Genomic DNA, 13,724 nt, shown 5'->3' with positions numbered 1-13,724 from the left:
ATTTAGGCATATTTTGTTTACTTAAAGAAATAAGATGATTACTTTAGCGAGTGTAACATATAGATGAAAACACCATCTCGTTTTGTGCATATGTATTGATGATTGTTGCATGCATATATAATTGTACTCATGTATAGGTAGTTTTCAAAGTTTGATAATTGAAGAATTATGCATACTTTTTTTATATAACATTTCGATGTGTACTGTTATCACATGCTATCAGCAAATTTCGTGTGTCTTCAAGTTCCTGTCCTAGTAAAGGTTTGGAGTAAGATTATTATAATCTGAATAAATATAACTATGAAATCATGTCTCTTATCAACTATATCGTCAATATTAACTTACTATACCGGTATATATTTGCTTGGTAACTATGATATAACAACTGAAATGAGAGCTTACTCGGCGAGAACATCGAATCAACATGTGTCCAAATCATGGTAGCAATGAAAACTATAATTAATGTATTTTATATAACTGAATATGGATATCTTGCCTAATTTCCCCAGCATTAACCTCAGTGATATGATGCTCAACTACGTTAGTTGACGATATTGTTATAGAGCGATGCTTTATAGAAAATATTTCCCCTTTTTATCAACATGTAGTCAGTAACTATGACAGAGAATCCTTGAAGATTCTTCCATGTAAATACTCTCAGCATTAGGTTATGCTTTTATGTTTGCGGTGCTAAGCATTTTCTTACCTTATCTTTAGAAAAACACACTCAACGAGACCAAAAAAAAAAAAAAAAAAAAAGAATGAATACATCAAGCATAACCTTACGTAATGTAACCTAAGGATATAAGGTAATATGAAGCTGATTTGTAATTAAAAAATGATGATTGGCAGCCTACATATACACATGTGTTCCCTAAAATACTTTCTCTTAAATGCTGAATTACTGCATATCAATTGTTGATATGCCGTCTCAAGAAACTTTTATGCTATTTGAGTCGTGAATTGTGTATGAATAAGGTTTTCCAACTTTTATCCAAAAACTTTCCTGTTAGATTGTTATATCAAATAACACAATAAGTAGGCCTATACTGTGTAATTATAATTTGGATTCATTTACGAAAAAAATATAATACTGATTAATCGATATTGAATTACCACATAACTATAAATTAGAATCGTTATAATAATATAATTCGGACCGAATGGGATTATATTTAACTTACGTTCATACATAATTTCCCCTGTTCTCTCACCACTGCAACACCCCCCCCCCAGGCTCTAACACGTACTCTACCCGAACAGCCAAATATGAACGTTTTCTATACATGAAATTCTGGAGCCTATAGATGTTGGGGGTTACAGTGAGGGACCGGAGGCGACATGACATTTATATTTGACTGTACTCCAATCAACTCTTGCATTCATCACCTTCTTCAACACATCCACTCTAGCTGCTAATTCATTTCTTACACCCGTTCTCACCTTACTACTTCGTTTCTAACCCTATCTAATCGAGACACACCAGTCATACTCCTCAAACACTTCATCTCAAACATGTTCAATTTCTGTTTCTCAGTCACTTTCATTAATAATACCTCCAATCCATACATTGCAATTGGTACAGTTATTTCCTTAACCCTCTATTCTTTACCGCTACCTTCAGACCCCCAAACACTTTACATCCTTCATTCACTCTCTGATGTGCATCTGCTTCCAATCCACCAATTGCAGCAACAACAGACCCAATGTATTTAAACTTATGTACTTCAAGTAACTGCATTCAACAAGACATTCAACCCAGCACCACCCTCCCTCTTCCTTGCTCTTACCCGTATTAACTCTCAATTTCCTTTGCTCGCACATCCTCCCAAACTCTGTTACTAATCGACCCAGCTTCTCCAAGTCTGCAACTAATAGAGTAACATCCGCAAACAACAACTGATTTGCTTCCCACTCTAATCAATCAGTTTCAATCCTCGATGAAGCACTCAATCATTCACAACTCCATCAACAAACAAATTGAACAACCATGGCGATATCACACATTCCTCCTCTAAAATCACCCTGTACTAAGATTGCATCCTCTTGTTTTATCCTTACTAATGGTAATTAGCATTTAATCATACACTTTTCCAATCACACTCAACATACTAATACCCATTGAATTGCAACTATCCTTTACATCTCCCTTACCTTTGTAAAGTAGGATCATATTTACACACACGTACACCTAATCCACTGGTACTATTGACAATCTAAAACATAACATCGTATTCAACAATCTCAACATGCACTCAAGTAGTCTCGGTCCTCACACCATCCATACCAGGTGCTCTCTTTTTATATAGTGCTCTCTTCACTTCCTCTCTTACAACCTCTCTCTCTTTCTCATCTCCAATTAATGGCACCTCAACACACTGCAATAACAATTAAATCTGCCTCTCTATTATGACTTACTTTCAGCAACCTTTCAAAATATCCCGCCTGCCTTTTCTTTGCCTTCCCTCATTTAAAAAATCTTCCAGTATCATCTCTTCATTTTTTAATACACTCTTCTTTACTCAATTCACTTCTTTCTAAAACTTCTTATTCTCTTCATATCGGTGACCCAATCCCTGATCCCACCTCCAGTTAGCCTCTAAATTATTACTCTGCAGCCATTCATCATTTGTCCCCTTTCTCTTCCACTTCAATATTCTTGTTATCTACACAGACAGTCCATTAATGCCCTTTCTACCACTCTTCTATTTGGTACTCTTACACATGACTACTTGTCATGATCTATCTTCTTGACAAAACTACAACTTATCACCGGCTCTTGTTCAACACACATCTACCAGTCTCTCACCACTGTCATTTTCACCTGGCAAGCTATATTTCTCAATGATACCTACCTCTCCAGCACCAACTCTGCCATTCAAATCGCCCATTACAACTACGAAATTCCTTTTACCTAGTCCTTCTACACACCTAATTAATTCATTCCACTCTTCACTTTTCTTACAAACTGGCCCATAAAAAATAACAAAAGCCAAACATTCCCTATCCAATCTAACTCTTACCCACATTAACCTAGATGATACCTCCTTCCATTCCACTACTTCACCTGTCATCCATTCACTCATCAATAAATCCACACCATCTCTTGCTCTTCCTTTGTAAATCCCAGACGCTACCTGTCACTTCACCAGACGTCATTTTACTCATCCTTTTTATCTTTGTTCCACAAAAGGCCAATATATCCATCCTTTTATTTAAAAATATACCTCCAATCTCACATCTTTTACTCTCTATTGTACTATATCTACGCGTACATCGGCGTCAATGACTTTAGATGTCAGGATGCCAGAAAACTTTAAATCAATCAATCAGTCAATCAATCAATCAATGCACGCATATTTCAACACCAAAAAACTAAGGTGCAGGAAGCAGTCACTATCCCCCAGCTCCTCTTCTTTGATATCTCATTAGAAGTCCCTTTTAGTTGCCTCTTACAACACCAGGGATACGTTGGCGCTACTCTATTTGTTATTTTGCAGCTCAGCCTTTCTAGGTATAAAAAATAAAAAGAATAAAATATTCTTTCTGATTTGCTTCTTCCTTTCAGGCAACAGAACTGAACCAGGTATCCAAGATCTCTACACCCAAATCCCTAGTCAATTATTCCGCGACAGCATCCGCCCGCCATATCATCAACTATTGCTTACCAGTTCTCCACGATTACTTCATGGCTGAACAGCTAGACATCTTTTACATAAATTTAATGTCTCAGAACAAGGCCAGGCTAGGGATCCAGATTTATAAACCTAAGTTTGATGTCTCCAAGACAACAGAGAGTTTGGTGGTAAGTGATTATCATGTGATATTGTCTAGTCCAGATTGAAGGATATTTGGATGATATAGAAATTATGCTTCAGCTAAGGTTGTTGATAGACTATTACTAAATTCTTTATTATTCATTCTTTCATTATTGTTTTCAGCCTCTACTGATTATTCTGTTGTTCATTGACTTGTGCATATCAAACTTGAGAGCCTTTTCTTGTACTAATTTCAGGAGATTAATATGCTCACTCCTGTGTCAATTCGGAATCATAAGCTTTAATCAACTATAGAGAGAATAAAGCTAATTTCTGCTAATCATCTAATCATGTAATTTTTCCATTGACAGGCATACATCAAATTCATAAAAGATTACTACTGGTCTGACAGTATCCTCTGTCCTCCACACTACAAGAACATCCGCTCTTTGACCAGTAAAGAAATCGTGAAGACACTTAACTCAGAAGAGTTAAGAAAGGATTTTGAGGTGGTGTCTCCATTGTGCAAATTTTTCATCCAGATGTTGTTTTTCTATGACGTCGGGGACTTCGCAACGGATACAGTTCAGGTATGTCTTTCTATCATCGACTATCAATGATGACAAGTCTGGTAAATTATGAGAACTAAGATGCCACTCTTGCCTCGTTTGTTTTATTAAAATACCTGAATTCAGATTATATGTTGGCTTGTTATACTTCGAAGTTATTTCTAATAGCATTATTGTTATGAATGGATATATGCAAATACTGAAGGGAAGTCAAGGAATTTACAGATGATTTAACCGTTTAAATAAGTTTCTTGAATTATTAGTACTGTATTGATATAGGCTTCCAAGAATGTTAAGGACATGGTTAGGAGGGTTGATTAAGCCATTCTAAGTTATCGCTGTCTAAACCTTTGTCTTTTCACAGGTACCGCAATCAGCCTGCCGTTCTCTCTCAATGTTACTACAATATCTCGGTCCTTTTCACGTGTCGTTTTTGGACACCAGATCCTTGGAATTCGCCCTCGTCTCTCCTTATGAGGTCTTGTTTGCCAACACTCCTGACCTGAAGAAGATTTTTGTACGGGAAATCTCCTTGGGGAAGAAGGGCATGACTTTGATTGCACTGATGTGCAGCAAGAGACTCACCGAGATAGGAATCAAAAGGGAGGGCCTTTGCTCCCGCAGAAGTAACTTGTTCGAGTTTTTTTTCAAAGGTGGATTGGAAAGCGACATCACTTGGGGAGCTTATAAGGATGCCCAAACGGGTGCCGAGATAACCTTTCCAAACCTGAAAAGGATATACATCTGCTGTGCTGAGGGAACCGAATACTTTCACGGGATCGAGTACGCAATTAGGAAATTTTATACAAACTTGGTGATCAGCGGCATCGACAAACAGCACTTCCACACGTTCTGCAAAATGCCTTGCTGCGAGGATCTCAATGGCACCTTAATGTTGAGCATGACGAGAAACTTCATCCTCAGACACGCCAATCCATTGCTCAGGAGATGTTGTGTTAAATTCTTGAGATATGACAGCTACTGCAACATAAGAATCCTTGAGCTCAGCGGTTCATCCTCTTGGTTTGTGCAAAACAGAATCGAACCTTACTTGACAAGTTCTTTTGGCAACTTCGATGCTTTGGAGTTATTTATTCATCCGGATATTGAACTCTATTACGAACCGATTGGTCAGCCAGTGGCAGCCCAATACTTGCACCGAAATTTTGAACATGGACTGCCAAGAGAAAGGCAAGGATTCTCACTTCTTCTATCAAATGTAGGCAAAACACTCTTAATGCTCGCAGTTCACGTGACCATGGCAATAGACATGAGAGAAGGCCTGCATTGCTTAAATTTGTGCCCCCTTTTGAGGGAATTTACCCTTTACTTTTATATTGTACATTTGGCTGATATATCGCCCTTGCTTGCAGTGGATATCAACACTCTCCCGGAACTAACAAAGATTGTGTTTCATGGGGAGCTGCAAATGAACGCTGTCAGAGTTAATAAGTTATTGAGGAAGATCATCAAAGCAGCTCCCGACGTTCGGTATCTAACTCTTTCAGGCGGCCTGGCTAAGGATATCCATTTTATGAGCACCGACTGCTTCGAAGGCATAGAGACTTTGCACCTGAAAAACGTTTTAGTAACCAAAAACTATGCAATCCATCTCACGGGAGTCCTCCAGAGGTGTCCTGATGTGAGAGAACTCGTCTTGGAGAATGTGAACGATGGCGAGGGATGGCTCAAGCGAGTAGGTAAAACCACAGCTTTATCAGTACGGTATGTTCCAGAGTGCTGGTTTTTGGAAGAGCTCTAGCGAGGAAGCTTCACATAGTGCTGTTCATTATTTATTTCTTCTTTTTAAATGAAAGTATTTCTAAAATGGTTGGAATAGCAAAACCGCTTTGTCTTCATTTCTAGGTGAATTGGATCCTTTTTTTTTTTTTTATAGATATTCGTGTGTGAATCAAGTCCCAAAGGCTAAAACCTTTCATAGCAAGCATCTGTTGGACAGATTTTTTTTTTTCATTTCATGGAAAGACTACAGATATAAGGTTTTAAGAAATGTACCATAATTGATATTAGAATTAATATTTTTGTAAGTATACTGTTTAAAAGCGCCAGGCGCTTCGGGGTTGCTTGTCAATATACTAGCTTGATCTTCCTTATAACCATTGTTATGCAATACCAGTTGGTAAGTTATTTTTATTGATAGATGTTTTGTAATTTGTAATTAAATTATTCGATTTTTTATGTAATTTTGTACATCTTGAAATGAAATAATTTGATCTTTTGCATAATTTGGAATTTAAGATGTGATATTTTGTACCATTTGGAATCAGATAATTTTATCTTTTGTACAATTTGGAAGTAAATCATTCGTTATTTTTTTGCAATTTTGTAAAATTTAGAATTAAGTAATTTTCTTGCATGGGATTTTGTACAATTTGGAATTATATGTAATTATCTTAAGTGAAGTGTTGTACAATTTGTAGTTTGTTCATTACATTTTTTGCGCAATTTTGTATAATTAGGAATTAAATATTTTGATCTGCGACATGAAAATAAATGATTTTATTTTTTGAACAGTGTTCATTAGTAGACATGAGATAAACTTGACAATTGTATGAGTTATATATCATTTGCCAATTCATGAGCAAAATCTATTTATAATACTAGTCGAAAGAATAGTTCTGGTACCCAGTACGGAAAGGAATACGAAATAAGAAATAAAAATCAATTAAATGACAAACATGAATTGTTTATTTCAGCCAAGCATGGTGTATGAAGTAGTCTTGGAAAATTATCAGAGCTGAATTTTCTCTTAGATTTAACTTTACTGAAAAAAGGGTTCAATTGATCCCTCAAAAAGTACGTTTATGTTTAGGTGTCACAAAAAGGAACACAGATATGCAAGCGTGCTCAGATGGTTTATGATGATTTGTTACTTGTTACGACTCCGCTGCCTCCGTAGGGGCCTCCCACGTAAATATCTTAGTTAACATCTATATTCTTGTCTGGTGCCTACTTTTCACTCAAGTTGTAGCAGTCAGTGAATAAGTGAGTTCTTAATTTCTCCCTAAACTCTGCAGACTTTCATTGTTCTTGATATTTTCAGGCAGCTTATTATAGATTCTTGGTGGACGTGTAGCAAACGCCCTAAAACCGATATTTAAATTACATCTCGGCTCATTCAATCTATGACGATCTACTCTATGTCTTAAAGCTATAGAAGTGTAAATATGAAAAGCATTTAATAATTCCTTTTTGCAATTTTATTTTCCAAATTGAAGTGCATGGTAAGTCATAAGACATCTTGTGAATACTGTACTCCTTGTCTTTACTGACAGCCAATGTAAATCAATTAACGCTGGTGTAATCCTTTCTCGTCGAGATAACCCTTTGATTAATCTGACAGCTGTGTTCATGACATTTTAGAGTTTTTTTAATAAATTGTTGGGTAGTCCATAGTATAGTGAGTTACAATAATCCACCAAGAACATAATTCTGGACAAGCATTTTCATTGTTTTCTCATCCTAATGATAGCAATATTCTTAAGATGATATCCGGTTGCCCTTACTACATTAGTAATCTGATCATGAAAAGACAGATGACAATCAATTAAGCCTCCTAGGTCTGTGACCCCATTTTTCGCTAACATGGTGGTTCCATACATTCGTAGAGTTCTTCTTTCCTATAAGTAAACGTCCTGATTTGTCTTCATTCAGTTTCAGTTGTTTAGCTTCCATCCAGCTTTTAACGTCTCCCTCATTACACAGGGATATATAGAACTGAGTATCATCTGCAAACCATTTACAATCAACTCCATGTCTTCTCCGCAGATGTGGGAGTTCAATAGTATAAATGAAACATAAAACTGAACCTAATACACTTCTTTGAGGAACTCCTCTTGTCAGGGGTTTAGTAGATGAGAATGACTTTCCAATCTGCATACAATATGTTCTATTTAAGATAACTCTTTAAGTAAATCAGTGCATCTCTATCATTGACAATTGTTTTACAATCCCTAAGAAGGTATAAATGCTGTTCATGAATGTACCACAGTATCAAAGGCAGCACTCAGATCTAACAAGATAAGAACTCCATAAATGCCTTCTTCCATAAATAAGAGCAATTTATTCACCACTGAACACAGAGCTTTTTCTGTCGAATAGAGTCGCTTATCTGGAAGGGCTTCAACCGTTTGCAAATGTTCAAACAACTGATCCAAGATTACGTTTTCCATAACCTTGGATAGAAATGATAAATTAAGTTGGACACTGGTCTATAAAAACTTGAACATTGGGAATCTAGTTTACCTTTAACCATGGGCTTCACAATTGCTAGCTTTTCATCATCTGGAAAGACTTTATTCTCAATACTGACATTAACACAATCCAACAAAAGTCATAGCAATAAAATTACATTGTAATCCTATTTGCAATTACACTTTCAATAAATAGGAATTTTGCCCCGGATACTTGACAAGACAAAAGCTAACCGATAAAAGTCATATCAGAGTTTTCTGAAAATTAATCTTACTCCCTCGAATATTTTATTGTCACTTCAACAAGTGTTCCAACACATGGTTTCATCTCCATAAAAAAAAAGTCATATCGAAATAAATTCGGCAAAGTAAATAAAAATACTTAATTTAGCAATAGGAATATACACACCAGAAGATCATGAATAAACATAAAAACGAATGATATATATATATATATATATATATATATATATATATATATATATATATATATATATATATATATATATATACAGATATACACATATAGGTGTGTGTAATAACAATAATAATAATAATAATAATAATAATAATAATAAAAAATAAATGAAGATATTTTCACGATAGTATAACTCGATTATCTTTATACATTTATACAAAATATATACAAGAAAGCTCTTACAAAGAGCTTGGACATTTACTTTATCATGATACTAATTTACTAAAAGGGACACACATTAGGCCTAGAAAATTACCCCTCCCCACTAAGATTACTCCTAGTAATATATAATACATTATATCATATTATAACGAATATAAAGACCGCTAGAATTTAATTAACCAAGAGACCTGGCAGACTTTAAGGCCCGGTCACACCGCCCGAACGTTGCTGGAGCGTTCCTTGAACGGTAGGGAGGAGGACCAAACCCTTGAAAATTTAATTTAACGTTTTTACGTTCGGTCTTTATTAGGCTGCTGAACGTAGCAAATCCTCACATATTTCCTGAGTTTTCTTACACCTCTATTATGGAAGTTGCTAATTTATGCAATAAGGGTATTGGTATACAGAATGTCGAAAAGTTTGTCGCTTTTTTTTAATAAACTGTTAAAAAACCGGTAATTTTAATTAAGATACAGCGACCGTAACTTTTACCCTACTTTGTTATTATCTTTTACAGGTTGGTGACAGTAATATCACTCCGCTACGCTTTTCGACATCCTGTATACCAATACCCTTATTGCATTACTTAGCAACTTCCATAATAGAGGTGTAAGAAAACTCAGGAAATATGCGAGGATTTGCTACGTTCAGCAGCCTAATAAAGGCCGAGCGTATAACGTTAAATTAAATTTTCGAGGGTTTGGTCCACCTCCCTACCGTTCAAGGAACGCTCCAGCAACGTTCGGGCGGTGTGACCGGGCCTTTAGAAGGGGATATTCAACAACTGACAATATCCATGAAATAAACCAGTTAATAAAAAAAATCAACATAGCATTACAAATTGCTATGTATGGTAACTTTAGACTATAAGTGTTGGATCTTAAGCTAGGCAGGATCAGGAAATGATAGTCAGCGTGGTTTCGTATCTTCATTGCAACTGATACACAGCAGAAGGAAATACACTTATGTGCGCGGCGCTTCTTACATCTCACATCTCCCTCCCAAAATATTACGAGGGTAATATTTTCAAAACTTATAAATGACAATATCAATAGTAGATATGACAAACGAAATGCTATACTCTCTTAATGAAAAACATCAGACAAAGGTAAATCATAATCCTAATAATTAATGGTAACATTAGAGAGAGAGAGAGAGAGAGAGAGAGAGAGAGAGAGAGAGAGAGAGAGAGCAACATCAACAGCATTAACATAACCTCAAGTGAAACAATAATTACATCAGCATAGCACGATGTGCACTAAAATTGAGTTGTGAATGCAACACCAACCTAACTTAAAATCTCACAAAATATAATTTTGTAAATATGAAATTAATGCATGTCTAAGTGCAGTGATATAAAAAGAAGTTGCTTTCATTTTATAAATGCAGAATCAAAGCAGAGATAATTATACATAATCGTTCATCCAGACCGGGCTGATGGAGGAAACTTAGGCTCATGACCTTTGCAGACGAGGTGCCATTGGGGAAGTGGGCTATTTCTAGCCAGCCTGTAAGCCTGTCACAATATGCCATATACATGTGTCCTTCGAGCTGAAACAGGTCCATGACAATCTGTTGGAACGGATACTCTGGGGCAGGGGTCATTTTCATGACTTCGGCAGGAAGTGATGGTGCGTGGGCGTCGCAGGATGTACATCATGAACCATGATGCTGGAGGTCACCCTCGTTGCCCGGCCAATAGACTGAATGTCTCGCTCTTCTCAACATTGTATCTAGGACTTGATTTCCAGCATGGACGCATCGTGATTAATGCTAAGCTAGGTGCCGCTCCCCTTCAAGAGGTGGAATTCTTCCCTAGCTTCGAGGCCTATCCGGACTGCTTCGTCCGTCTGAAGTCTGAGCCATCCTCCAAGGAGGAGACCGAGCCGAAGGAGGTAATCGTGCTAGAGCACTCCAAGGCTCAGGCTCTGCTGGCCAACTGCCTCAAGAGCAGGGGCTACACCAATTCAAAGGTGCTAGCCCTAAGCAAGAAACACCCGTCATTTCTTGCTTCCCCCACCATGGTCTTCCCCTTTGCTGAAAAGGCCTTGACCGCTGTGTTAAAGGCGGTGGAGGAGAACAAACCCTGCCCTACATTGGAGGAATGTAGGCCTCTCTCCCTCGCCCTACCCCCGGACGATAAGAGCTGCAAGGACATCCAGCTAACTTTCTCTGTTGGGAAGCTGGAACCTGACGTCGCCGGACGTCAGTTCAACGAGAACCTTCCCAAGCTCACGGATTACCTCCTCCATCGGGAATTGGACACAAAAGAGAGGCTGGCTGCCTCTCTGTCTCTTCAGGTGGTCCTTGAGACAATGTCCTCTGATACTCGGGTCCCCACCGTCTACATGGTCCTCGCGAAGACCCACCTCGCCACCTTGTTGAAGGACCTATATAGCTTCGTCAAGGCTCGGAGGGCATGTAGAGAGTTTGTGTTTGCGGACGCAACCGTTAGACACGAACCCCGGAAACTGATCTCCTCGAACATCTGGGGCAAATATCTCTTTTCCGTGGATCTGGTGAAAGAGATTGTGGACAGAGCCTCCACTGAGAATAGGAACCTTCTCAATAAATGGGGCTTGTCGTGCAAAAGGAAGTCTTCTCAGGATGAGGGCTCCCAGCCTAAGAAGAAACCGGATCACCTGAAGATAAGCGACCCCAAATAGTTCTCCTGAAGATAAAGGACCCCAACTACACACACCTGAAGAAGAGAGATCCTGATTTTCTCCACCTGAATATAAGCGACCCCAGGTTATTGACGTCTCCAATCTTCAGGTTATCCATTTTGGCTTATAATACTATAAAAAAAGGAAAAAATATATATTCATTAAAAACTACTTTATTGAATATTTGTTAAAAAGAACAAATCTATACAAGCAATCCATACTCAATTAAAGGCATATTGTCCTGCAATTTCAGTACAAAAATAATCTAACCTACCATTAACATGCCTTTCAAACCACATAATTTGCTGTAAATATGAATTCTAAATTCTTTCTTGCATCCACGCATTGTCTTAATCCTTGATTTATGCTTGTTCCAATAACTTTCGATGGCCTGTGTGTGTCTACTCCTGTTTCTGTATCAATAAAGTGACTGGAGTGATTTACTGTCTGGTGCTGAAATCTTAGATGTGATTGAATTTTTTAATAAGCTTTCCATTCATCACTGTATATTACTGAACCAGGCAAAGTAACCTTTTCTATGATTGGAAGCAGAGTTGCGGCATCACGTGTCTCAACGATCTCCATATATCCATTGAATTTCGGCACTGAATGCACTTAATTTCTCTCCTTTAAAGATTCTTGCTTTTTAACCAGTTGATAGTAAGAAGAGGATCGTCCGTTAAAAGTGGCTGCACAACTTTTTCATAAACTGTACGGTCCATGAGGGATTCTTTACCACTTGGTTTTATGATGAAGATTAAAAACATTCTGTCTCTTAGCCATTAAAGAAAAATAAGATTTTTTTTAAGTACCGTCAATTTAAAAGAATAAATATCTATTTGCTAACTTATAAATTAGTTTGTAAGCACTTTCATTAGTTAGTCTCACTCATGTCGTTACACTAATAACAATCAACTTATAAATTGGCTAGTTAGCTTGTTAGTCCCATTATTCAATTTAAATTCCTCACCTGAAGAAAAGAGACCCTAATTTTGTTCACCTGAAGATAAGCGACCCCAGCATGTGTTGGGGTCCCCAATCTTCAGGTGATCCAAGAAACCTAATAAGTCACGCCCCCTAAAGCGTCAGGCTAAACGCCAGTTTCCGGCTCCCGCTACTCCTCAATTAGTGGCTCAGCCACAACAGACCTTTCAATTGGTTCCTCAGCTGGTGGTGTCCCAATCACCAGTTTTCACCCCAGCCTACGAAAGGCAGACCACTACCCCTTTCGGCAGAGACTACTCTCGACGTCCTTCCAGAGGGAGAGGAGGAAGAGGAGCAGGTGGCCAAGGTGGTAAGCCCTCGGGAAACCAGAAGTAATGAAGTGCTTCCGGTGGGAGGAAGACTCCGCCACTTTCAGGATTGCTGGACCTTCGATCCTTGGGCCCACAGCATCGTCAAGAAAGGACTGGGCTGGAGCTGGATATCACCTCCATCAGTCTCTTATCATTTCTTCCAACGATCAACCCCCATTCTGAAAGAATATGTTCGAGAACTCTTGAACAAGAAGGTGATCAAGAGAGTAAAGTCCATCAGGTTCCAGGGAAGGCTATTCTGCGTTCCCAAGAAGGACTCAGACAAACTCAGAGTCAGTCTGGACTTATCCCCTCTCAACAAGTTTATTGTGAACAACAAGTTCAAGATGCTGACCCTTCAACATATAAGGGCCCTACTGCCTCACAAGGCTTACACGGTCTCCATAGACCTGGCGGATGCCTACTGGCACATTCCAATGAATCATCAAGCTTCCTCCTACCTAGGATTCAGGCTTCAAAGAAGACAATACGCCTTCAGGGCCATGCCCTTCGGCCTCAACGTGGCCCCAAGAATCCTCACAAAGCTCGCAGACACGATCGTCCAACAGCTACGTCTTCAAG

The 13,724-nt window shown here is 38.1% G+C and overlaps 1 protein-coding gene across 1 annotated transcript; it reads left to right on the top strand.

The window, feature by feature from the left end:
* Positions 1 to 483: 483 nt before the first annotated feature.
* LOC137631346 (uncharacterized) lies at positions 484 to 6,089 on the top strand. Its single transcript, XM_068363120.1, has 4 exons — positions 484 to 540; positions 3,569 to 3,805; positions 4,130 to 4,348; positions 4,692 to 6,089. The coding sequence occupies exons 1-4, from the start codon at positions 484 to 486 to the stop codon at positions 6,087 to 6,089; spliced, it is 1,911 nt and encodes a 636-aa protein (XP_068219221.1).
* Positions 6,090 to 13,724: the final 7,635 nt, after the last annotated feature.

This window comes from Palaemon carinicauda, chromosome 39 (genome assembly GCF_036898095.1).
Source record: "Palaemon carinicauda isolate YSFRI2023 chromosome 39, ASM3689809v2, whole genome shotgun sequence".
Classification (NCBI taxonomy): domain Eukaryota; kingdom Metazoa; phylum Arthropoda; class Malacostraca; order Decapoda; family Palaemonidae; genus Palaemon; species Palaemon carinicauda.
Note: the sequence above shows the minus strand (reverse complement) of the source record. Positions and strands in the feature narration are given on the sequence as shown.

What these genes read in the sequence shown, in the direction of transcription:
- LOC137631346 (XM_068363120.1), top strand. Translation starts at nt 484, where the DNA reads ATGGATATCTTGCCTAATTTCCCCAGCATTAACCTCAGTGATATGATG. An exon ending in GTGATATGATGCTCAACTAC is followed by an intron (nt 541 to 3,568) that starts GTTAGTTGACGA and finishes TCTTCCTTTCAG; the next exon opens with GCAACAGAACTGAACCAGGT. An exon ending in AGACAACAGAGAGTTTGGTG is followed by an intron (nt 3,806 to 4,129) that starts GTAAGTGATTAT and finishes TTCCATTGACAG; the next exon opens with GCATACATCAAATTCATAAA.